Source organism: Adiantum capillus-veneris, chromosome 24, assembly GCF_014529385.1.
Source record: "Adiantum capillus-veneris isolate H3 chromosome 24, ASM1452938v2, whole genome shotgun sequence".
NCBI classification, from domain to species: domain Eukaryota; kingdom Viridiplantae; phylum Streptophyta; class Polypodiopsida; order Polypodiales; family Pteridaceae; genus Adiantum; species Adiantum capillus-veneris.
In genome coordinates this window covers 115,160,540-115,187,887 of record NC_140954.1, presented here as the reverse complement: position 1 = coordinate 115,187,887, position 27,348 = coordinate 115,160,540, and the positions used below count along the sequence as shown (strand labels likewise).

Genomic DNA, 27,348 nt, shown 5'->3' with positions numbered 1-27,348 from the left:
TCCGCCAGGCAATGGTGGTCTAGCATACGAGCAAACGGTGAAGCTCCACGAATATGGAAAGCTTTAAGACCTTCCATTATGAAGTAGTTTTTGGCTACCAATGCCAAAGACAAAGTACTCACCGAATGGCAAAGCTTGAAGCTCTCTCCCTACAAATCTATTCACAAATATGTAGACAAGTTTTTCGATTTACATCTCAAAGCCACTGTCTTCAAAAAGATGGATTTTGGAGAGCAAAAACAACAATTCTGTGCGGGTTTAATAACTGAGGATATGGCGGAGTATGTTAACTCCCAAAGGCCACGCACCATATCTGCGGTCATACACCATACCATGGTGGCTTCACTAATCAATTTCCAACAAGGGGCTAAGAGAAATCTTAAGCCCACGAAAAACAAGGACCGTAACGAGCCTAAGGGGAAGGACAATGTCCAAAGGTCTCCCAAAGGCAATGCCAACAACAACAAAGCTAAGGAGAAGGGAATTTATAAAGGCAAAAATAAACTCTCTCTTGAAGAGCTAGAGTGTTATCAGAAAGATAACCGTTGTTTCAAGTGTGGGGAGCAAGGGCATGCCTATCGTGCTTGCCCCCACAAGAATACACGTAATGAGCCTCCTAGAGCTACCTTGGTCGAAATTCAAGAAGAGGATGCTCATCACAAAGGATCTCCTCTATGCCATGCTTGGGGAAAGGTAAGAGAACATGATGCTTTTATTCTCTTTGACCCTGGTTCTACTCACAATTTCATATCCATAGAGTTGGCCACCAAGCTAGGCATCCAAGCCTATGAGATGGGAGATGTCTTACGTGCCGATGTGCTTTCAAGGGGCAAGAAGCCTCAGTCACTCCCTTAATTGGGAAATTGAGGCTCCATTTATAAAGCTATGTGGAGAAGGAGGATTTCTTTATCTTTGCTCTCAAGCACGAGGATGTAATCCTAGGGGTACCATGGTTTGATCATATGGCCAATATTAAATTCCCTAAAAGGCAAATCTACTTTAGGTTAGGGAAAAAGATATGTACATAGATGCTAAGGAGTTGGGTAGTACCATACCTCTTGTATATAAGCAAGCTTTCAATAAGTCAATAAAGAGCTCTATTTTCGTGTACATGATTTTTGTTAAAGATTCTCAAAATGAACCATATGATTTAGCAAAAGGAAATATAAACAATCAAAAGGAATTAGAGTTATCCAATTTCCTCAGGGGTTTCAAGATGTTTTTATTGACGATATCCCTTGTGAACTACCTCCCAAACGAGGCAATGACGACCATGCAATTGAACTTCTTCCTGGAAGTTTACCGCCTAATAAACCTCCTTATAGAGTTTCCCAAGCTCAAAAAGAGGAGATTATGCGGCAAGTGCATGAGTTAGTTGAGAAAGGCATGGTTAGGCCTAGCCCATCTCCATTTTGTTCACCCGTGTTATTAGTGCAAAAGAAAGATGGCACATATTATATGTGTGTCGACTATAGAGCACTAAATAGGATCACTATCAATACTAGGTTTCCTATTCCATGGGTAGAAGACCTATTTGATAAGCTACAAGGGTCGACCTACTTCAATAGGATTGACCTAAAAAGTGGCTACCATCAAATAAGAATAGTTGATCAAAACATTGTAAAGACTGCATTTCGCACTACGTTTGGTCTTTATGAGTACATTGTCATGCCTTTTGGCTTGACTAGATGAACACAAGCAACACCTCCAGGTAATATTTCAAGTTTTACGAGAGAATAAACTTTATATTGATCGAAAGAAAGTGATTTTTTCTTACAAGAGATTCAATATTTAGGTCACATTATCTCTCAAGATGGCATGCAAATGGATCCATCAAAGCTAGAGGTAATAAAAGGATGGCCTAATCCAAGGAATCTACATGAACTAAGAAGCTTTATAGGCATGTGTGCATACTATAGATGCTTCATAGAAAAGTTCTCACAAATCGCGGGACCATTACATGACCTAACAAAGAAAAACGTTAGGTATATATGGTCCACCAAGGAGAACAATGCTTTTGAAAAGCTTATCTCTCAACATGTGCTTACACTGTTGGATCTCTCAAAGCCATTTGAGGTTCAATGCGACGCTTGTGGTGATTGCCTTGGAGCTGTTTTGCTCTAAGAAGGGCACGCCATAGCCTATGAAAGTCGAAGGCTCGACCCTCTTGAACAAGCTCTAGGCATATATGAGGAGGAACTCTTAGCAGTTCTACATGCTCTAGACTCGTGAAAGCACTATTTATTGGGGACTCCTTTCATTCTGCGGATGGATCACCAAAGCCTTAAGTACTTCATGATGCAGACCAAGCTCTCCAACAAACAAATGAGGTGGGCAAATTTCCTTTCGCAATTTCATTTTCATATTGCTCACATTGCTAGCAAGCATAATCGAGTAGCTGATGCACTCTCAAGACAATCGAGAGTGAATGCAGTTTCCATAGCAACTCACAATGATCTATCTTCTATGATAGATGAGTACGTTATTAATCCCGATTTTAGAGATGTGATTTCAGCCCTTGCACTAGGGAAGAAAGAAGAACCATTTACCCTACAAGATGGTTATCTTCTCTATGGCAATAGACTATGCGTTAGTAACTCGCTACGTGAGAAAGTAATGTATGAATCTCATGCTCCTCCTTATGCGGGGTATAGAGGAATTCAGTCTATCCTAAAAGGGATAGAAATATATTTCTATTCGCCTGCCATGAAAGCAAACATACAAGAGTATGTTTCAAATTGTGTGGTATGCCAAAAGACGAAATTTGATAGAGGGAAGCAACCTAGATTGCTTCAACGTTTGCCAATCCCTAATTCACAGTGGGAGAGCATATCCATGGATTTTATCTTTGGATTGCCCAAGTCTATCCATGGGAATACAGGAATATGGACAATAGTAGACAGGTTTAGCAAACAAGCACATTTCATACCTGTCAAAAAGACTATCAAAGCCCATCAAATGGCAACCCTCTTTATATCACAAATCTTCAAGTACCACGGCTTGCCAATGCCCATAGTGTCAGATAGAGATCCTAGAATGACCAGTAATTTCTGGAAGGGTCTCTTTGAGAATTTAGGTACAAGGCTAAACTTCTCTTCAGCCTATCATCCCAAACGGATGGCCAAAGTGAAATAGCTAACCTAACCATTCTTGATCTACTAAAAGCTTATGTCACAGAAGTAGATCAAAAGTCCCAATGGGAGAAGTATTTACCCTTAGTGGAGTATGCTTACAATAACATTGTACATACTTCCATGGGAAAAGCACCTTTTGAGGTGATAGAGGGAAGATAAAAAAGTCCCTTGCTACTCAAGGACATGGGAAGATCTTCGCTGCAGATGAATATAGCCCAGACCTACAAGAATCTTTCCTAAAGATTAAGGATGCTATATCCATCTCTCAACAAAGGCAAAAGGCTGCTGTTGATAAGCAAGAAGAGCCCTAGCCTTTGAACAAAATGATTGGGTCTTGCTTAAGTTTCCCAAGGCTCGATTAAGGCACACAACGAACTAGAATTCTGCAGGACACCAAAAGTACTATGCTAAGTTAGCAAAAAGGTAATATGATCCCTTTCTGATTCTTAGGCCAATCAATGAGATGACATATCAACCAAGTTTCCCAACCATTGGCTCATGCACAATGCTTTCCACGTGAGCCTATTATTACCTTACAAAGGAGATCCACCTCAAGAAGCAATTATCGAAGACCCACCGGAGATCGAGAACTAAGAAGAGGTGTTGCAACCCGAATCCATTCTCTGACACGAAGACAAGGTATTACGAGGCGGTAAGACTATCCGACAATATCTTATCAAGTTTAAAAATTATCCTTTTGAAGATGCTAGATGGATGCAAGACATACAATTAGAGGATAACCTAAACCTTGCCAATGCTTACAATAATTCCCTAGAGTAAGCAATTGTAAATATGTATAAATGAACAAAGTTTTTGTCTTATAAGACTCTCTTTTTCTTTATTGTGCACAAATTTTGATAAGCATGCATGCTTAGGATCATGTTTGTGGAGACTATGTCTCCCGAACACCAAGTAGAGCTTGTCACTCTACTATGGAAGATTGATACGGACTAATGTGCAGACATGCTTGCCACAGCTAACGCTTTCAAGCACCAAATGGATTAGTCATCCATTTTGGGACAATGTCATAGCATAAAATAGGGGTCCTCTGTCTGCTAGCATACGGACTAATGACTAGGCTTTATCTTCTCTACCTCATAGTCGAGGACGACTATGATTTCAAGAGATAGGTAATGTCATAAAAACTAATTTCTAATACTCTCAAATGATTTTGTCATGTTAAACTGATCATTTAATATAGGGAAGTACTAGGGGAGTAAAAGCGAGAATATTGATAAGGCTGCCAGACCGGTCTCTGTCAGGGATCCAAAGGAGGGAAAATAGGGATCCAAAGGGGGACAGCCTGCAAAATAGCAATGTGCTTCAATGGGGCTTAAAAGACCTAAGGTTCAGCTCCATTAAGACTTCCATAGGCTAAGGTTTCAAAAATTAAATCTTTTATCCAATGGTCAAAGCAAAGGGAAATTTGATGGTCATGGGAAGACTAAAAAGTCTTCCCACATCCCTAGGAAGGAGGGGGCGAGCCCATATTGTAGGGGATGAGACACACACACACACACACACACACACACACACACACACACACACACACACACACACACACACACACACCAAGGCTCCCCCTTTACACAAAGGGAATACTGGACACATGTCAAGCTCCTAGGCCAATTGCCCCCAACCTCACCTCAAATATTATTGGATGTCCATAGAGGTGGACCAATGAGAATTAGGTCACAGTAAATTTAGTCTAATCGATTTAAAAATGCTTAATAAAAGAACCAATAGAGATTAAGCTCCCTAGAAGACTATTGGACAATCTACCAAGGGGTCCAATGAGCATCCAGCAGCCCAATGGCTTGCTTGATTCTTGTTGGCCAGAAGACAAAAAGGTCCAATGAGACTTTAGATGAATTAATTAAATACCTAAAGCTCTCACAAAAGGGGAAAGGGGGGACACTTGTCAAAAGGCTATCAACTATGATTCTAATTTGTGAATGGCTAAGCTTTACAGGAGCCATCGGAGGCCAGTATGAGCATTTAGCAAGAGGGGTCGACAAGATGAGAGAAGGGGCTGCATTTTACACTAACACAATGCTACATACACACACACACACACAACTCATGTGTGCAAGAAGAACTCCATCTCCTTCTCCAAGCATTGAGAAGTAGAGGCCTACACCGACAACTCTTGGCTATGGAATGCAAATCCAACCAAGACCCAAGCTTCAATGGAATGCTCATCTCCTCTACCATGCTACTTACTAAGTTAAGCTATGCTATTAGAGTGATTATGTGAGGAGAATAATTCTTTCTCCTAAGATACCTCTTCTTCCTCTCAATCTATCCTCATTCCCTGCCAGCTCTCACCATTTTGGAAGGTGTGTGAGGTCTTGGGACTGAGGCTAGGGACACTAGGTGTGTTTTTCAAGCATAATTTGGTGTATGAAGTTTCCATCTTCATCACACCAACTAGTTTTATCAAGATACACAAAGATTGTATTGTACAAAAATTTCCTTTGATGGGAGAAGCTATAATAAAAAGCCTTTATAGGGGGGGACCGGCTCCATGTAAATCCGGTCCTCAATTGTTGTCAATTGTTCTATTTCTCTCTCTTTTCAAGTATTGTCAATACCAAATTAGCTAGGTGTAAATTGCTATGTTGCTTTTTCAATTAAGTACTCTCTCTATGCTCATTAGGAACTTGTTCATAATGAAATGCTCACTTTGTTATCAATTTCCTCTATACACACATTATTAGTGCATTAAATGTTACATGTCATGGTATAAGTGCATTAAATGTTACATGTCATGTTCTCTATTACTCTCTCTTGCAAAAGTATTGTTCATGCTAAGTTAATTAAGTACTATGTTTATGTTCCTACCATCAATTAAGTTCACCCTCTATGTTCTCAAAGTAAACTCACAAAAATGCTCACTCTAATTCTCTTTATTTTGTTATTCTCAAAGTTCGTAGGCCATTTCCATTACAAAAACACACACAGCTTGGAGAAGACGGAGGAAGCTCGAGGCACACAACCGAGAGTGCATTACTTAATGTGCAATGGAAAAGATAGATAGCCCTAGAATGATGGGCGTATATACAATGCACGGGGAAAAAAACCTCCTTAAGAGGGAAAAATGCCCCGACGGTACGAAGTGTGTTCACACACATCACTACCACATGTATATGGTAACAAAAACCTATAAAATACTCATTCCCTTTGTTCCCCTTAATGACTACCATTTAGCCTCTAATCTCAAAACCTTACAAGGCCCATGCAAGATCCATATATTTCATAATATTGTATGCCTTTCCTACAAAGCTAGACTCATCTCTTTGGAACATGCAACATTTGGTGTTGACTACAACTGCTGAACATCAATCCATTTATACAAGAATGTATTAACTGTGTCTTTGTTTTTTTTTTTTTCACCTTTGTAGATCAGGGGCTTCAAGTCCTTCAAGTAGGATAAAATTTTTGGGTTATCATATACTGTAGGGAAAGATTGTAATTAGCGTTGTCCTCCATGAGCGCCTTAAGTGGCCGCCCTTGGAATATGTGGTTGCTTCTTGGCCTCATAAAATGGTTAACTATCTTGCTGAGTGTAGTCAAGTTTGTATTTATGGCTGTCAAACTTGTCTCAATTTATTGAGCCCTTTGGAAGAGCGCGTCGAAGTCGTGCATATCAACTAAGTCAGGCTCGTTTGGCACGATAGAGTTGCATTGTTGGGGTAAAGGCGATGTGCCTCTTACCCAGGCCGGACATGCCAGAGACGTCCGACCGCCTATCAATGTACACACTTTATTCTTTACTATATAGAAGAATAAGGGGCTCTCTCATACATTGTGGTGAAATACTCCACCAACATCTTGTGTTCTCCCTCTCTCTCTCTCTCTCTCTCTCTCTCTCTCTCTCTCTCTCTCTTTGCAACTAGTATCACAACTACATCTTGGCAATGGTAGCTTCAAGAGCTCTGAGGCCATAGCTTGCTCACTCTTGGTGGTGGGAGCTTTGTGAGAATGCAATGGGAGCTTTTGAGCTTAGTTGAGCTCAGTTGAGAGCGATGTATGCTCTTGTGGAAGCTTAGAAGACAATGTGGAAGATAGTATGTAGGTGAAGGTGCTGCCCTAAAAACCGTGTGTGTAGCATTGCTTTGCAGATCGTTTTTCTTCTTATAGAATGCAAATTTAAAATTTCTACCCATGGTTCCCCTCTATTTTACGTAGTCTACAATTTTGCAAGGGAAAATTTGTGCAAATTCCTCACCGATTTGCTGGTATAATGCACTTTTGAAAGCATGACACGTGCTCAAAGTTAGGTGCATAAATTCTGAGGTTGAAGATGAAATTTCAGCTTGTGCAAAGCTTGAGATTTGAGTTTTTTGATAGATTTGGGTGAAGAAGAAGTGGGTAGATTGGGCAAGAAAGCTTAGCATTACAGGTGGAGCTTCTTTCATAGGTTTTATAGGACACTTTGGCAACGATTTCGTGCTTTAGTTTATGATCTTTGCGGATGGATTTGCATATGGTTATGGCGCATGGTTGATGCACATTGTACATGTATTTCGGCGAGCACTTTTGAGTGCTAGTGAGCTCTCTTGAGAGCATTGTTTCCTCATTGATGAATGTTCCAAATTGCACCTTTTTTGGCACTTGTTTATGCACGATCACTTGGTCTATGTGCGTCAAGTGCGGATTGCCATTAAGAAAGCACCTTGTGGTGAGTTGCTCCACCCACATCGTGTGTTCTCTCTCTCTCTCTCTCTCTCTCTCTCTCTCTCTCTCTCTCTCTCTCTCTCTCTCGCACCGCGTTTGTGCACTCACATGCATTTGACCCCGATTGTGGAGTATCTTCAAAAATCAAACCTTTGATCATGTGGAACATCGTGGTCCGATGACATGATACACATGTTGTAAGAAACTATGGTTTGTGAGAAAATTAATGAAACTTAGCATCATAAGAGGATGTTGGAAGAAACAATGCTTATCGATTCGAGCACCCCAAAGAAGCCCTTGGCTTGAGTGAGAAAATTTTACATGAATACAAGCCTTGAAAAAACTTGTAACGCATTTGATGGCCTTTGATGGAAATCTTAAGACAAATCTCAATCAAGAATTGGTAGCGGAAGCGTGCATTGCATGCCAATGCATGCAATCAACAATCTTTTCAACAGTTCCCAACACAAAGTTGATGAAGTTCGAAGAATATGGAAGATTGTATCTCAAATTTGATCAAGTTGGACCGAAGAGCAAGCTCGACTCAGTTATAATTTTGCAATTTTTTTTCAATCATTTGGATTTCAACACTTACTATTTTTTGAAAGCATCTTGACTTGGTTTCCGACTAGCTTGCCAAAAAAAATTGCGAGTTGAATCTGAACTTCTTCTTGCGAGTGAGAGTGGCCCCTTGAAGGGGTTGTGGCTACTTGGTCACTTAATAACCCTAAGGGGTGCCTAACCATGTGGATCCAAAGAGAAGCTATGGCTTGGCTGCTCATGGTAGTGCACACATAGGAAGAAGGACTTGCCACATGCTGTGCAATGCTCTATTGGCCGAGCTCGTGAAGTGAGAAACGTTCAACAGTCGTGGGCAAAGCCTTTTGGTGCTGCAACAACGTTGTTTTGTGCACCTGACCTCACTGCCTTGGGTGTGCAAGCGCTGTTTCACTCGTGGCTCATAACCTCTTTCAAGGGGGCCATGAAAGCTTTATGAGAGCCACAAAGAGAGAGAGAGAGAGAGAGAGAGAGAGAGAGAGAGAGAGAGAGAGAGAGAGAGAGAGAGAGAGAGAGAATGCCCATGCAAGCTTCATGCAACTCCTCCATGACCCCCTCTTTCCCCAAAATCTTACCAATGTGAAGGCTAGGGACTAAATCATTCTTTTCTCCACCCAATTGTACCCCTTCTATATGCGTCCTAACCTAACTTTAGGAGACCCTTGAACTACTCATGCTTAGCCGGCTGTGCCATTCCCATGTCCCCCTAGTCCTACCCTTGTCTTGGCATTTGTTGACCACATATATCAAGGCTTGATGGTCTACAAAGAAGACAAAGTCTGTTGCAAGCAAAGTATGCCTCAACTTCCTCATGGTATATGGATAATTCTTCCTACTCCATGGTCGTTATTTTTTCTCTACTTGGTTAAACTACCGACTAGGCCATGGCAGCTTATATAAACCCTAGTCAAGATGCACCTTTTGGCGAATGGGCTTGAATCTTTATTTGCACATGAAATATGTTCCACCATTGCAGTGACTTGAAGATTGAAGCACTTACGAGAGCTGCTTCAGGCTTTGTGAATAACTCCATCACACTCTCAGGTCCATTTAAAATCAACCAACACATGATATAGCAACCTTGCAATTTTCACGTACATAACCTGAGCAATGAAGGAACACTGCAAGTTGCAATGAATTAAAGTTGGCAGCTTCAATGGTGCAGAAGGTGATAAAACCTTGGGTGAGCTAGCAATCCTAGGTGCTGCACCTGTGTACCATGAGAGTAATGGTTTTGACCTGCCTTTGGAGGAGGGGTTCTTCCAACAATATACGTTTGAACTTTGAATATATAGGCCTATATAGATTTGTCCACGTATTTGACACATGATAGCAGCATTTCTAACGTCCAAGATTTCAAATTTCGGTGGAGAAGCTCTCTTCTCTCGTTCTGATGTCGAATGTGTCCGGTGGAGCTGCGCTGGTCCGGCCTGCCAATCTAAACCCTACTTTTCACTGCTTCGACTTCAGCTCGGGACGACGCGCTTGCTCGCTGGTGACTTACATTTCACGCTCCCCAGCCTCCTTCTCAGCAGGCTAGGGTTTTCTTCTAGGTCAGTACGCTCACCTCCTTCCTTCTTCTTCGTGCTCTGTTTATATAAGCTTTCCATGGCCTTTCCCTCGTAATTGGCAGTTTTCTATCAGCGTCTGTTTGTCTCCGTGTTCAGACTCTGGTAAGAATTCAGTCTTCCTCTTGGATGTGGGAAGTTAGGCTCCTTTGACACAGTAAATACCTGCGTTTCTTCTGCCTTCGGTTTCTTCTTCACATTACAAATTTATGTTATGGTTTTAAGCCTTCCTTGTTGCAGGCTTTTGTTTTTCCCCTTGAATTTTACAATGTGATTATCATACTTATCCATTCTTCTGTCTCCATAGCCATGGCCACTCCTAACACACAGACAGTGGTTCTACAAAACGCCTTTCTCCCTGTTGTTCTTCAGTCATTTCTGGCAGACATTTGCAGCAAGGCGTTGCTAACGCTTGTCCAAAGTGGTTGCGTTCTAAAGGTACATGCTCCTCTATTTCTCCTTCCTCATACTGGTACTTTTGTGCTGAGGGATGGTCCTTGAAATTTTCTGTTTTCGTTTTTAGCATCCAACTTGTTGGCTTGTTGTTGTGCGTGTCATCTCATATTCTTGCTTGTACACAGTTTCTTAGTTGTTTTGCCTGATTTTGACGCAATTAAGCTGGAGTTTTTACTCTCCTTGCATGTACATATCTTCAGATCAGCGGTACTTAATTTGTTGGAGAGAAAGATTGTGCATCTTAAAAGTTGACTGCATCTAAGCAAGAATAAAAGATACAAAACGTCATAGAGGATCGATGAACTTATGTAATTATCTGTCTCAGGGTAGCTGTGGTACGAGCACCATGACATGTATGACGAATTGTCGCCATCATGGTGAATCAAGGTTTTCTGCCTAGCTTGTGGCCCTCATTGTAATTTCATTTCTTGATCAATTGTGTTGGAGTAATAACTGGCTTAGTTGTGGTCAAAAAAAGAATGTTCTGATTTGTTAAAGATCCACTTTTTCAAATTTCTGCAGGCACACCGAGGGTATCCAGAAATGCACAACAGGCAGCATTTCCTCTGATAGCGATGAGGTTAGTTTGTGTCCTAAAGCTTCAAACAGATGCTTGAGTTGAAGTCTTGGTTTTTTTGCTGGGGCTATTTTGGTTGTTTTCTCTTTCAAGTGAGCCCCATTTGTTTACAATCAGAAACTTATGTAGAGTGGAGTATCTTGCTCCAAACCAAATGGGCTGTCAGAACAGCTTGCAAGTCAGCAGTTTATTCGCTGCTAGGTTTTGTAGCATTAGTGGAAGGTGTCTTTTTTTCGGGGGGGGGGGGGGGGGGGGGGTTATTTTATACTCTTTATGCAGCGTTTAGTATTTAGCAGCTTTAAACTTGCTGCACGTTTTAAAGTTGTCTGTGTGCTGGTTTGCAACCGTAACAGAATTTGTGCAGCACAAGTATGATCCAATAGCTTTTACTTTAATAAAATTTTCTTATGAGACTTTTTGTTGTATCTTTCTATCCTGGTTTCACTCGATGTGTGGTAGGTAAGGTTTATGATATCATACTGGCTGAGGGCACTGTTTGCTAGCGTCGTGACTTAAGTTCATGAAGAACTTCTCTCTAATGGTTGTCTTGATTTTGTAGGAGAATGCATCAGAAAAATGTACAGCGAGCATCCTGAATCATATTCCAGCTCCTGAGTTGGCTGGTAGGGTTTCTCGACATCATTTTTCAGAGTGGCTACTGGTTGCCAAGAACGAGGATGATGAAGAGGAGGATGACGACGAGGATGAGGATGACGATGATGATGAGGAAGGAGATGACGATGATGAAGGGGATGATGAAGAAGGTGATGATGATGAAGAAGGTGCAGAAGGCGAGGGGGAAGAGGGAGAAGGTGATGACGATGAAGATGAGGCAGATGACGATGAAGATGAAGAGGATGATGACGAAGAGGACGACGACGACGAAGATGAATCACCACCGAAGAAGCTTAAAAAATGAAGAAGCCAGGAGAAGTTAAGGGAATGTAGTTAAAAGGTTTCAGCCCCTAGTGCTTGTGTGAAAAGTGGCATTATTTCAACTGTGGCACCAACATCACTTGATGAAACCTTTTGGAGTCTCAAATCAATTAGGTTACTCTGAGCAGTATAGTCTTTTACTGGATTTGTCTTGTAAAGGAAAACCTTTCTTTTTTCCTGACCCTAGTTGCTCTCAGGACATAATTAGAGCTGTTTTCCATTGAGGTTTTTGCAGCATTGTTTTATTCAGCTTTAGCTCATTCTCATGATTGAGTTTGGTAATTGTATCTGAGAATTATGGCTTTACTTTTGCTAAGGTCAATTTCTGAATATATACTGGAGTAAATTGTAGACGCATGCACCATGGATGACTGCTGTCATGTGGACAGCCAAATCTGTGTGCAGGGGATTTGCACCATCAAGTCTGAAAAATGTGGTCATTGGAAGATCTTTTGGGATTTACTTTCTTATGTTTGGAAAGATTTTGCTTGCTGTTTAGGTTCATATCCTTGTCAGATTTGTCCTGATACTACTAGCTTACATTGACGTGGCTCCTAAGTAAATGAGGACTACATGAGCCACTTGCTGGATGTGTTCTGTCTCTGCTGCCCACTTCAAAGTAGCTGATGTGGTCGGAACTACAGTAATACCTGTCTGAAACCTGTTTTGTCTGTAATTTCTGGATTAACACCGCCTCAAAGTCATCTTTGCCTTGAATTGTGTAACCTTGCTTGTCTGGGTTTCTTTTACATCCGTCATGGCATGTGTAGCAGACCGAGTAAACATGTTGGGCTCTCTTCTTTGCCGCCATTGTGGAGTATATAGTCAACAAAGTATTTACTCAAACGATTGAGTCCAATCAAAGAATCTACACAAGTTAATTATATTACAAGCTTTTCAATTCATCATCAGAAGTGAATCTATGGTAGGGGGGCCAATTTAAAGATAGGAAACTTTATCCCAAGCACTTTTACAACTTGTAGTCAAATTCGAGTTTTGCCTTCACCTTCCTTGCAATAAAGGAAAGAATGGGTGAAAATCAGCTTGACCTCATTCAGGACTAGTTGGAGGGAAAATGACGTTCGTAACATCTTGGGGCAGCATCATGTCCTTATTCATTAGTGTTCTTAGACGAAGTCTACCAACATTTGGGTAATTCAGTGCTAGAACCCTAATGTGTACTCTATCTGGCCCCTCTACCATGTCAGAGCACAATGGTGGGGATGTGTATAACTTACTTATGCATTGACCCAAGCCTTGGTATGCTTTAAAATTCCTACCAGAATATGATCATAATACTAAGCTTAGTATTGGCATTGTCTTCCTCAAATCCAATAGCAACACCTTGCAGATAATTTATGTTAACTTGGGGAAAAATCCATTAGAACCAAGACTATGATTGGGACCGGTTGTATGTTATATGGAGGGTAGAAGACAGCAAACACCCACACAGTGAGCATATTTCGTTACCATTGTAAAACAACAGTTTGTGGTATCATTTACTCTTAAAAGAGGATTTCATTACACAGCATGTATAATCTCTGAAACAGGGTTCAGAATGCAGTTTGAGGGTGCAATGTCGCCACTACATTGCAGCACAAGCTGGTTGAAGATGTGACACAATGACGCTGGGCTACTTACATGAACATGTTTATATCGCGTCCACAACCTGTTCACCATTGATCATGTGGAGTCAAAGAAGAAGGCATGAACAAGGTGTGGTCTGTCCAGCGGGCTAGAGGTGGATCCAATCTGCTTGCTGTCTGGTTGATTAGGTTGGTGATCGTGCTGGAGTATGTGCGGCTTACCGAGTGGGGTTGCTTGTTGGGCTTGATTGGGATGAGGATGGACATGAGGATGGGGAGGAGCTGTTGGCGTGACCCATTTGGCAAAAAGCGAGGAAGCATAGATAGAGCCGTGGTGCACTTTCTTCATCAAGTCTGCATGGCCTCCTTCAGATGGGTGCTTGGCATACTGCTGCTGCTTGCAGGGAGGAGGATATGGCAGCAACTCAGATCTGGGGCAATCGCAAGGATTGAAGGCAGAAGGAAACACGCCTTGGCACATCGTGAGGACGAGGGTGTGTGTGTGTGCGTGAGCGTGTGTGTATGAGAGAGAGAGTATAGAGTTACAGAGAGTCTTCCACGCTGCTTTTTATGGGCGCTCAAGTCCCTCTCACTCTGCTGGCCACCAAAACCGTTAGCTTGGTTTCTCGTTGGCGAGATACCACTTGCTTTGTAAGGCGAACTAGTAACTACAACTAGTAACTACGTAAGAAAGGCCTTAGAGTAGAGTCGCACCGAGGGTTAACGGGGGGAATGGGGGGACGAGGAGAACACTCCAGAATTGTCGAATGCAAAAGATAACCCTGGTAGCACTTCGTAAAAGGTAGATAATAAGCTATATTTTCACAAGCCCTTTCATCTCCTGTTTCGTAGGCTGCAGCCTTCCAATCACAAGCCTTCACGTCGTCGTCATCCACTCCTGCATAATCGCTTCCACAAACTCACCACAGCGGTGCTACCTGGTCTGCAGCCTTGCCCCGTTCCCCCCATTAGCACGGGCACGACCCAACTCTTAGCCCTATCACGCCTCGTGACTAAATGGTTCGGGGTCTTAAATGACCCCCTAGCCATGGGATCGACAACGGACGGTTGAGGGCGGTCATCTCAAGGAGATCGAACGACGACCAAAATTTTGGCGGCGGGTGCCAACCCCGGATTCGAACTTAGATGGGAGCTGTGGTAGCCCCTTGCCCTAACCAGGCGCGTGTAGGCATTTCTATAAAAATAGGTGTTCGCATTTACTTATGCTTGTCTGAGTTTACTCTCTGGATGTCCGAGTTTACAAAATCTAACCGAGTTTACTTTTTCAAAATTTGACGATGCCGCTCGTCTTTGCTTTAGTGCGTGCACTTCTCCTACATGGATCCCATGGCAGTCATGAGGCATGTCACACATAGGCACCCGAAGAGGATTGACCTTGCACGGCCGACACTCCAGGATATGAAGTTTTTGAGCGTGTTTGAGCAAACCGGGATGGCGCACCTATATGGTACATCAGTTGTAGGGCACAAGCTAACCTTGATTGTCTAAGATCAATTTGGAGAAAAGAACTATATCATGTGGCCACATTCTACGCACGCGGTGTTTCTACAATACACAAGCATTATGCGCCCACAACGTGTGTGAATGCATAATTTTTACATTAACAATTAATAACTCTGTTGATCGATGAGCTCCTAACGCGTATTTTATTTTTAACTAAGCCATTTTCCCGCAAAGTTTGCTATTGTCTAGAGGTGTAGATTGACCATCAACTGTTTACTAGTTCATGTTTGTCACTGCAAGATGAGGGTTCGCTTTTCTATGTCTGTTGCTCAACAATGGTGCACGTCACTATTAAACTCTATATTTGAATTCATTTCTGTCATATGATTGATTGGAAGGGCTTTTAAATTTACATAAATCGTATTGCTTTGACATCAACAGTCTTTTCGGTTGCAAATGCCATGGCCTCCCATTCACATGTTCTATATCCCTTTAGCATTGATCGTCCTCTCAACTGTAAGTGGCATCGTTGGATTCATAAACAATGCTCAACAATTTGCCTCACAAAACATAGATGTTCGGAATCAACTGTGTACGCGGCTGAAAATCTTGAGGGAAACTATTAGTTCATTTTCAAATATCAAATCATGCACACTTTGATATCATCAAGTACGTTTGTTAAAGCTCGTTACATGTTATTTGACATCGGTTGTCATTTCATCTGCAGATTTTGTCATGCTCACACAAAAAACTACCTGGATTGCCAACCTATTATGAATACGCTCGCCATCAGTTGTTTCGCTTGGCTTGTAATGCCATGCAATGCAAGTGACTAGGTCATATGTAGAGACTTGTTGTCCTTCCGAGTTTCTTATTGATTTTATATTTTGCTTGACATCATAAGCAAAATGTGTTTGGTCATACTGTTTATTTGATTTTGTTTCCCTTTTCAGTAACCATAAAGTTTTCATCTTTGCTAAAGCAATTCTAATTTCACTTTTAAATTTTGAAGTAAAAAATGATTACAACATCACATTGAAAAAACAATTTCATTGCTTGTAGGTAGAATGAATCGAGAACAAGCACTAAAGGTGAAGAAATGAGTGTGCACCTATTTAGTGTGGATAGTGGATACCCTTACAATGGATGATATAGCTTTAACTTTGGGAGATGAACGATGAATGCAGCCTTTGCTATCTAAAGGGGACTATACGACACTTTGTCTTCAATATCATTGGTGACATGCTGAAGTGTGTTGTAGACCTACGAGGCGACTTGCGTGAAGGCATAGACGTGGGAAAATTATAGCATTGTTATAATTGATGGGAGATTGAGAGAGAAAAATGAAACTGGGCAAGGAACACTGACACACAAACCTTCTTTAGTAAGAAGTTGCGGAAGGAGATTGTTGGAGAAAGCAACATTTGCATGTCTAGTGCATATCTTTTAAAAATTTGATGACCTCATTGTGCTTTGTCACATCGGGCATTCCGTTCGAAGCTATCCAGTGTGGAAGGAAACATGTACTGCTGGAAGGAATTCAAAGGTCAGACAAAGGAATAGTTTAAGTCTTTTGTGATTGAGAGCAGTATTGACCTCCACCACCCATGGTTATTGACGAGTGTGTCCAAGGACACGCACAATACTGCTCTCAATCACAAAAGACGTCAATCACCATGGGTACTTATATTCCCTTATTTCAATGGGCCTTCCCTTGGCAATATAATGAAGTGTGTACCTGCACCTTACGGAAGCCTCAACAAAGTTTTGGTAGCTCAAGGTAAGGAAGGCAGTAAGGAACCAACTAAACTCAAGATATGGCAATGCAAGCTTACTATGAACCATGCATCATCTTTGATTCATGCACTGATGCAAGCTTTGGCGCTTACAACACTGTTATCCACAATGACCTTGACCCTTCAACCCTCATTTGAGAGAAGGCCAACTAGTGTTTGCAAGTGCAAAGAGCACAATGTTAGACCATGGCAAGGAGCTGAACTCTTGGATAGCAAATCACCATGCCCTTGGAGGAAATCGGCAAACGTGTATGCAATTGCATCGCTCATCAACCGACCCCGCACATTCTGCAAACAGTTCTATACCATTACAATAATAGCTTCATGCACCTCTGTTGAAATTGAAGTCATACAAAACATAATTAATAATGACTACCTTCGGAAGAGTCCCTCACCATGGAAGACGCTTGCAGAATTAGACTCAAATTTAGACTCTGAGCTGAACGTCTTGCCATGCACCCCGAGCAGTGGCTATGTCCCCTCTTTGAATGGGTGTATCTTTCTTCAACAATGTCTTAAAAATTTTGACCTCTTTGAAACACTATGTTTAGGCTTTTTTCTTATGTCTAGTCTTTAAAATGGGCATATCTTTCTCCAATAATGACTGAACAAATGCTCTACCCTACTGCTTCTTCATGGTTCAATGTTCATAGTGTTTATGAAGTTTGAAAAGAGGAATGCAATATCATGGCACAAACATCACCATCTGCAAAGGGTGTGGTGTTTGCAACCTTTCCAAAAAAGACGTCTGGTATAAGAGCGTGGACAACACACATACAAATTTGGCATCTGTCGCCTTATTGCAGACAATTGGAATCCATGATATCACAATCAATTTGGTGTTTTCCAAGTTGTCAAAAAAATCCAAGAACAAGTAGACTTGTCGTTATCGTGCAACTCGAGTACCTACAGATTATCTTGAAGGCAAACCAGCTTATAGTGCAGCTCCTCTGTGTCACATCGACATCACAGCTAGTGTTACCACCGCAAATTGGGAATTACTAGGAGAAAATTCCATATAAGCTAATGCAGCAAGCAGAGGCTCAATGTGAAATTGGCATTTTGCAAAATCTGTACACCACATCAAAGAGAACAACATTTAGTACAAAAGATACACATGAACTTGATTCCATATGAATATGTGATAGCTCTAGACTAAGCGAGTAGACATCCACTTTTTGGGACAATGGACTACCAACCCAAGAGTCTTGTTGGAGTGGTAAAGCCTAATGTGTCATGCCTCAGTGTTGGGCGATCGAATACTAATCGGGAACTAACACTTACCATTCTTTCTACATAAAACAAAAAGGACTCATAACCCTAGATACACCATTGTGATAGGAGTCCATAAGCTATGTCTCCTCTTCTTCTCTCTTCTCCATTGCTTCACACAAACACGCACGCTTTCCCCCGCATACTTGAATTGTATCAGAGCTTGAGGATTGGAGGGCACCATTGGAGCTTGTTGGTAGGGAAGCAGACAAAAACACAGAAAAAACTTCAGCTCGTTTTTGTAGGTCTGTTTTTGTCTATCAAAAGGTGTCCATTTAGGCGGATCAACATACTTCATGGCTAATTTTTTGTGCTCTTTAACTTTGCAGAAGAATTTTTTCTCAAAATCCTTATCGATTTGGAGCTACGTTGCTCAAACTGCTTGCATGTTGTATAGTAGGATAGGCATCAGATTTGTGCACATAAGATTTCTCCTACTTAGAATCATCGTTTTAAGTCAATTCCCTCTATTCTTGAATCATGGTTATTAGCAAGAGAAGCTCTTTACATGCCGCAATATTGGCCATATTGTCTATAGAGTTTCTGCTATCCCACCTAGTTGTTGAATGGACAGCAGTGAACTGCTCCTGGAGGCTAATAGGTGCTGACATATTGGTATGCTTGTCTCCAGAATCGCCATTACTCCGCAGTCTGTGTTCGTCAGCTTCTCCAACATCAAATCTCTTTGTGTGGAAAAAAGAATTAGTTTCCGCTTCTACTCTTTGACGATTTTTTTGATCCTGATCAGCAGCGTAGGCACCTGCATGATTTACTACTTGACTTCCACTGCAATGCTGTTGCATCTCCTTGGAGCTACACATTAATCAACTCCCGCGGACACCATATTCTCCGTTGAATTGGTCATGAGAGATGTTTCTGTTTGTCTGCAAATAGTTCCAAAATGCTTGCCTCATCAAATTTTTAGATAGGCTATCAACAGAGTTGAACGAGGAGTGCGACTGAAGCCAACGGCTCATCAGACCATGACTTGCACTTGTGGCAATATTCCCCAATGCCTTCCCTTCGACATTGAGCCTGTCTGCCACTAATCCCCTCACACACTTTGCTAAAAGCGAAAGCAGTTAGCACTGAAGCCATTGGCTTATAATTACTTGAGGATAACCATCAGAAGCTTTGGTGTGATCGATCCTGCTAAGCTTTTCTGCCCTCATGTCCACTTTGACATTTACTCGCTCAATTTCTTCTGCCTCTGCCTGTCTGCATCGCCAACAGCTTGATAGCATCAGTAGAAAAATGTGCTGAACGGGCTTGGTAAGGCTATGCCAACTGATCATTGATAGAAATCTAATATCTTCTGTTTCAGTAGCACTAGAACAGAGCTCTACCATGGGTTGATCGCATGAAATATCTGAGGGCTCATCACGTTAGGAAGCATCCGACGTACCCTTCAGCTTGATGATCTGCGACTGCAACATAGCTACAACGCAGAGTGCGCTTTTTATTTTATTCACCTGGTAGCTTTTCACGGTGAAGTTTTGCAGCGATGTTTTTATAAAATTTAAATCTAATGCCAAGTGGTGGCTGCTGCGTTCAGCCTTGGGCTCACCAAGTAAACAGTGCAAAAGATCCTACGTGCAATACCCATGCGACACGCCTGAGAGATCCATTCTCCCCATGCTGACAAAAAATTCAAGCTCCCTGCCATTGCATCGCGATGCAAACCCCTGACCTCCCCCAGTGCTCGAAAAAAACCTAGGTTTAGTGTATTCCCACCTACAATTTTTGAAATTTACCTCTAAATTTTAGATTTAGAGGGAAAGCCTACAAAATTTTGAAAAAATTAGTGTAATTTGGTGTGAAAACCTTCAACTTTTGTCAATTTACCTCTGTTGTTTCACATATGTAGGTTTGCCAAGTTTTTGGACAAAAGTTTTTTTTCGAGCACTGCCTCCCACTCCCTATCCAACCCACCTGTCACGGCTAGTAATATAAAAATCTGTCCCCCCCTGCGTTGATCCAACGGCCCAAAGCCCTCCGCCACGCCGATAAATTGCCCTCGCCGTAGATCCCTTGACGGCCATCCCGAGGTGTCCCCGCCCACAGACTTGGTGAATCACTCACAAAAGTACGGATGGCTCTCTCAACTGGATGGGTCTCTCAACTCCCACGTTCAATTTCGTTCCGTCCTGCCCCCAATCGTACCTAGTACCTAGCTGTAAGTCACAATGTGAGAATTATTGTCCAAAACTTCTTGTGGGAATCGCTCCCTGAGCTGCGTGCCTCCTGATGAGGTGATGGATAAGCGCAAGAAGGCAGCCCACTGATCATGCACAGGTGCATGCCTTCTGATGTGGTGGTCAATGAGCGCAAGAAGGCAGCCATTATTTCATAGTGACGGAAAATTCAACCCGCTGATTGACTGTAGTTGTTCACTACCACAGAGAGCATCCTTTATCAGAAAAGAACCAGAGGAATATTTGGCATAGCTGTGAAATGTCGGAACCTCTCCTTCGAGACAGATTGAGGAAATTAAGCCCATCTAATTCACAGAGCTCATCTGGAATTCTACCTGATAAGTGGTCGTCAGAAAAATCTAGATAAGCCGCTTGAAAGAGACCAACCAACTCCGTTGGAATCCAGCCATGAAATTGATTGCTGTGCAAATCCAAGTAGGCTGGAAAGGTTTTCCCAAACTCTTGGGAATGACACCATCAAAATAGTTGCTGCTGAAATCTAGAGATTGTGCTTGATTCCATAAGAAGCTACCTATGAAAAAGCTGGAAATGCCTCTTGTTAGGCTATTATTGTTGACATGGAAGCCCACCATGGACACCATCTTCGCATACTCAGAAGGGATTTCCCCTGTCAGATGGTCATTGGTTATGGCTTACATCCAGATGTGCTAATTCTGAAAGAAATCCCAAAGGAATAGGCAGCTGTCCAGAGAGCTCATTGTGGGAAACATTGAGCTTCACCAGGCCGCGTATTTTACCGAGCTCTGCAGGGATTTGGCCGGTGAGCTTGTTGTGGCCCAGGTTCAGGCCTTGCAACCTGCCTAATTCTCCCAAACAGGGAGAGATATTGCCAACCAAACCATTCTGCAAGAGGTCCAGAATAGTAAGATTATGGAGGGCAGAAAGCTCCCCCAGAATGCTGCCACTCAGCATTTGCCAATTTGAGGAGGTATGCTGCCACATTGTAAGAGAGATCCAATACCTCTAAAGTGCTCGGTGAACATGGAGTCTGGCATGTTAAATTCTGTAGTAAAAGAGCATATCTTGTCTGGAATTGTTCCATCCAGCTGATTATGCGACAAAACAAAGCAATCTAGCCCAGGTAGGTTCCCGATTGCAGACCTCACCAGGTACAGAGCTTGAGAGTTTATTACCATCCAAGCCTAAAGTGTGCCAACAAGAGAGAAGTTACCCTTGTCCAGCTGCCCAGCCAAGATGGTAATGGCCCATTGAAATGGTTATTCCCTAAAGCTGAAGGTTTGCAAGCTCCTCCAGAAGAAGACGTGAAAGCTGATTGAAAGAGAGCTCCACAATTTGCAGACTATGGAAACCGGAAGAGACCCATTGAAAAGATTGTAGGGCATGATGAGAGTGGTTAAGTTTTTGAGGTGCCCGATGGACGCTGGAATAGGGCCGGATAGGAGACTGTGAGTGAAATCCATGTTTGTCAATGCCTGCAAATTGCCAATCTCTGTCGGCAAGGACCTCGAGAGTTGACATGAAGCCATGTAGAGGTTTGCTAAACTGCTCAAGCTTCCTATTTCTTTAGGCAATGCGCCGCTGAACAAGTTTTGCCTGAGCCGCAAGTTTATGGGAGCAGTTAGATTTCCCAACTCTGGTGGCAGGGGGGCTGTGAGAGCATTGCTATCAAGGTCCATATACACTAGGCTTGCAAGAGAGCCTAACTCTGGCGGCAACTGCCCAAGAGATTACTTCCAGAAAGGTCCATGCAGGTTGCAAGGACCTTAAGCTTCCCCATTTTAGGAGGAATTCCACCTGACAAGGCATTCTCATTCAGAAAAATGTGGCTCAAGTTAGCAAGGTTTCCGAGTGACGAAGGAACTGATCCTGATAGCTGATTATTGCCAAGGTCAAGCACCTGCGACTTTGACAAAGAGCCCAACTCAGAAGGCAGGATACCAACTAGGAGGTTTTCGTGCAAGATCCAACTCATGCACATTCCCTATTTGTAGAGGCAGACGAACGGAGATGGCATTGAAGCTGCGATCGAGATGCTTCAGGCTCTTCAATTCTCGAACGCCCATAGGTATGTTGCCCTTAAGGTTCATGTTGGCCAAAGAGAGAGAAGTGACTTGGCCATCTTGTGCACATGACACGCCAATCCACAAACATGGAGTGAAATGGTCGGAGGCCCAGTTCCTCAAGGACGTTGCATCCTCAAGCTCATTTTTGAAGTTCATGAGCATGTGCGCCTCAGAGTCTGCTGCATTTGACCTGGCGAACAACGAGAAGAGGATGACGAAAATGAACGCCTCGCACATACGATAGACATGGTGTGTGTCTGTGTTGTAGGGAAAACTTGACAAATAGCGTGTGCATGTAAGTGTCTGCAAGAGGTATGGCGAGTGAGTATGTGTGGGTGTGTGTGTCAGTGGATGTGTCTCTGTGTCTGTGTGTAGTAAGAGTGTTGTGAGCTAGCTGAGCAGAGTACCTCACATACATCACTCTTTGGCTCCTTGCAACAATCACGGTTGTGTGTGAAAAAAATGTGCGTGAGAGCGTGAGAGGTGAGTGTCATGTGTGTATGGATGTGTGCTCAATGGGACGAGGTGACTCAATTCATGCTCATGGTGTAGTGGGGTACATGAAGGTATGCAGCAGAAAAATGGGATACTTTGTTGTTGGTGTAGTAGCCAAGGAGTGAGAGAGAGTATGCCTCCGCCCACCCAAACCTGCTTGTAAAAATTGGCCTTGTTAAAATTGGCCTTGTTGCTAGGGTAGAGGAGCCAGTAAAAAGACGTGACCAATACAAGTACGCCTATAACTTGAAGCTAATATATTGTTAAGATAATGCAAATAGAGGATGGGAATGGATAGATGTGTGAGTAGATCTTCACGAGCGCTACAATTTGATACCCATTTCAAAGAAAATCATTGAGCACAAATGTAAAATTGAAGCATTACAATTTGAATTTCCCTAAACTGCCCCTGCTTTATAACTGTACCTAAACTGGCTCCTTTACCCTAGAATGTACTCAGCCCAAAAAAAGAACAGAACAAGCCAAGGGACCACCAACTTGTTGCGCAACACCTACTTGCAAATACCTATAATAAAAACACCCTGCTGGTCTATAGAACTAACCCAAAACCAGTCCGCAAAAACCTTGCAAAACTCAGCCCTGCTGCATATAACCTGATCCGAACCGCAACCCACTATGGGTAATAAAACACATCACAAAGGGGCATGAGAGTATATATCTCCGCCCACCCAAACCTGCTCGTAAAAACCTGCGATAAATCAGCGTTGCTGCTGGACTGTACTCAGTCCCAACAAAGACTAGAACAAGCTATTCTCAAATGGAAGAGTCTTTGTATCAATCGTATTGGAGCTCATGTCGTTAAACTTGTTACCAGTAGCGCATTTTTTGTGAAATACAGCTTCCACTTCTTTCAGCTCTCTTTTCAAAAGCTTGCATAGGCAGATAGTTGATGTGCTGCCAGTCACTTAGTATCGAACATCGCCTCCACCAGTGCCCGATTGATGCCTTGAAATTGCAATACCAACTGGCCGTCCAACATCTTTAATTTCATTAGTTGGCCTCTCTCTCTCTCTCTCTCTCTCTCTCTCTCTCACTCACTCACTCACACACACACACACACACACACACACACACACAGGAGAGGAAGGGATGTATCTCAGTGCATAATGACATGTGATTAGAGAAAACATGCGAGACAAACGGCTTCTATACGATAGCACTGGCTATAACAATTTAGTGTATAGAGATGTTTAATAAGATGCATACCACCATTTTCTAAGTAGTTATAAAAAAGGAAATCGATCAATACATTGTCATTTGGGCTAATACCTTGGACCTCAAACACTAGTAGGCGTAGAGTGTTAGCACATAACTATAAGAGGACGATGGTGAAGGACGTGTTCGTAGGATGGGAACAAACTCAAATAAAAAACACTAAGAAGAGAGTGGGCTATGAAATAGAGCCTTGAGCCCTTTAACAGTGAAGTCACTCAGAAAATGTAACATTAGAACTTGGTTGGAGGACCCATTTGGGTTCGACGACAAGTACGTTTCGCAAGATGCTTCTAGAAAAGCAACCATAACTCTTTTTGTGGTGGACCCTTGACATAGAACATAAAGTTAGATCTGCTTTGCTTTAAGCTGAATCAATATCCTGTATCTTTTATATCTGTCTTGAGTCTTATTTTGTGTCTGATAGAGAGGACTTATATTCACAACAGTGGAAGTTTCAACTACACAAGCACGACTTCATCTCGATAACATTGCAAGGTCCGTTATCTGCATCCAATTCCCTATGCACTATACATTTGCTTGGCGCAACACATAAATGCTACGGGGCGCATAGTCTTTGATGCGATAGACAAAACCTTCTTTGCCACCATTGGAAATGGCAATGGTGTATGCTATGGCATGAGATCAATGTGGCTATGTTATGAGGTTTTCACATGGGGCTGGTGTTGGTATTGACATCGATTCTTAAAATCTATACAAGAGTGTGTTCCTGAAAAAATTGGGCCATAAGTTTTATAGGCTAGAGGCCATTGTAACCGTAACCCTTCCATGCAAAGGCATCACATAGGATTGTGTGATTGTGCATTGACTATTGTCTAGTGTGTAGACCGATTGAGTTTTAAACGTGAATGGAAAAAGATGTTATGCACTATATTGAAATTTTCTTTGTAGAACATTTATGTTGCCAACCTATAAATCATTATGTTGATTGTACCTACAAATTAGTGGTATATATTTTGAACAATAGGTGGCGAATACGGGGTACTAGTTTATCAATCGGAGCATGCCTCTAATAATTCTTTTAACTTTTTGTTAACTGTACCTGCAGAATACTAGCATGGGTTACCTTGCCAGATTCGTCACATGGGATATGAGGCACGAAGAAGGATTGTCTGGCGTGCTTGTTGTAGCATGATTTTTGAGAGAAGGGAGCCCTTTTTTGCAGAAGGCTTCTCGTAGGGACTATTTTCACTCTGTGGGCTAGCATGATAGGTTGCAAGGGAGAGTCACTTATCGTGGAAAGGAGGGATCATGCTGTTTTTAGTGTTCGTGAACAATCCGTGCTTGTTTCTGTGTGCAATATGAACAAGTTTATAGAGGACTTGCTGCTTAGATTATTGTGACATATGGAGAGAAAATTGCTTCAACATTTGGCGTTTTGTTGATTTTCAAAGTGTACCTATACATACATGTACTTTTTTGATTTTGTACGTCAATAAAATGCTAATTGTTTTATTGCAAGGAGGTTTTTTTGCTGGCTTTCTTAGACTTGCAGGCTAGAATAACTGGTCAACAAGGCCCTTGTGCAAGGCTGTTTTTCTAGAACCGTGCAGTTTTTAGAGAAACTCAATTTATGAGTGCATGTATTGATTGAGGGACAAGATGAGAACTCCCTTAATGTCCTGCTTGTGCTAACAACGATGAAGGATCATGAAATATTAAAGTGAGTGGTTTCACATCAACAGCTTGGCATGGAAGTAAGCAGCTTGGCATGGAAGTATGTAAAAGGGGGTTTCCTCTTACTTGTTCCTTACTCAATTTTATAAAAACAAGATGTTTTTTGTGAAGCGATTGCCATAACTTAGCTATTATCCCCGTCATTGTAACATTTTATAGGGGTTGTTGTACATAGTTTTGACAGTTTTTTGATCCTTTTGGTCTATGTTTGATGTTTGGGTGAAGCGACTACCATACTCGGCAATTATCCCATCCGTTGTAACTTTTTATTGTTGTTGTTGTACATAGTTTTCAAAAATGTTATGATCCTTTTGCTCTAGATCTAATGCTTCTGGTCTATGTCTGATCCTCACATCTCATATATTTTTTGTTATCAGAAGGTCTAGTGAGTGACTACATAACTTAGCTATTATCCCAGCCATTGTAACTTTTTATTGGTGTTGTTGTACACAGTTTTCACATTTGTGCTGATGCTTTTGGTCTATGTCTGATGCTCAGCATCTAATATATTTTTGTTTCAAGTATGCAAATTCACATATGCATGGTATCGAGGTTGTGCAAATGGAAGGTATTTAAGTGCAACTGCTCTCCTAGTTGTATGACATTTATTATGGTACTAACATGCAGGATTCAACACGAGAACTTTCATGGCAGCATATAACAATTTGCTGGTCATATGATGACCATGCCTAGAGGCTTATGTGCAGTGCATTTTGACACACTCAGTTCTCAAAATCAACAAGCGAGCTATATAAGATATTTCTTACAGTAGCCTGAAAACAATAGATAATGCATGGTTGGTTTTATTGCCTGTTGTTGGTTTGTTTTGGTGATGCAGGTTGCAGTGCTAAAGGGGTGTAAAATGAGTAGTTACAACATGTAGTAGAAAGCATGAAGATAACTCGAGGAGGTTCAATTTGTTCAAAGATAAGAGTAATTGATCTTGAAGTGTGAATTTTTCTTTACCTAACGTTGATTACATAGTGGTAGCTTATCGAATGGGTTTATATTTCTCAGAATTAGAGACATTTTACATTCTACAGGGGTCGCTATTAAAACAAGGTAGTGAAGAGTGTAAAGGAAACAATGGCTACCAATTATCTTGAATTGTGAGTTTTGTCCTTTATCTTGTATAGGTTATTTTCAATGTGCAACCTTTCTATATCAAGTGCATGCCAAGTTTAGAGTTTCATCTCACATGTTTTGAAGTAACATGCGGTGAAATTAATTGGAGCTAAAAAATGATATACCCCTATCTTGCTCATTCCCAGACTTTTAATGGATGAGAACCATGCCGACTCATGAATGCTTTGAATTCTTTGTCATATTGGTTGGTGATGCAGGTACCCGATTTACTCGAAGCTGTTGAAATAAAAGCAACACATACAAGCCCTTGTATAGCCATATATTAGATGACGACTTGGAGCCGGAATCATATCAGTTGAAAGTGAAAAAGAAACCACACCGGAAGGAGCATACCTACGCACTCATGCTCAGAGAATCTTCGAACGATAAACTCAAGCACGTCGTGCACAGTGGAATCAAATCAAGCAAAAAATGAAACCTGTCTAGTATGAACAATCAGCATCGACCACATAAAAAACGGTCTGCGTGTACATGAAGCATAACGAAACTCTGATTTCAAAACGCACAAG

General features: G+C 41.9%; 2 protein-coding genes and 1 pseudogene across 2 annotated transcripts; 1 reads left to right on the top strand and 2 right to left on the bottom strand.

The window, feature by feature from the left end:
• Nucleotides 1-9,683: 9,683 nt before the first annotated feature.
• Nucleotides 9,684-12,367, top strand: LOC147426991 (uncharacterized). Its single transcript, XM_086498653.1, has 6 exons — nt 9,684-9,925; nt 10,006-10,045; nt 10,181-10,378; nt 10,722-10,783; nt 10,919-10,976; nt 11,533-12,367. Exons 1-6 carry the CDS (start codon nt 9,699-9,701, stop codon nt 11,890-11,892), a joined length of 945 nt encoding a protein of 314 aa, XP_086354779.1. The 5' UTR covers nt 9,684-9,698; the 3' UTR covers nt 11,893-12,367.
• A 1,028-nt stretch (nt 12,368-13,395) lies between these two features.
• On the bottom strand, nt 13,396-14,065 carry LOC147426990 (uncharacterized). The gene has a single exon (XM_086498652.1). It carries the CDS (start codon nt 13,974-13,976, stop codon nt 13,593-13,595), a length of 384 nt encoding a protein of 127 aa, XP_086354778.1. The 5' UTR covers nt 13,977-14,065; the 3' UTR covers nt 13,396-13,592.
• Nucleotides 14,066-19,872: 5,807 nt separating this feature from the next.
• LOC147426989 (uncharacterized) lies at nt 19,873-23,914 on the bottom strand (annotated as a pseudogene).
• Between the last annotated feature and the right edge of the window lie 3,434 nt (nt 23,915-27,348).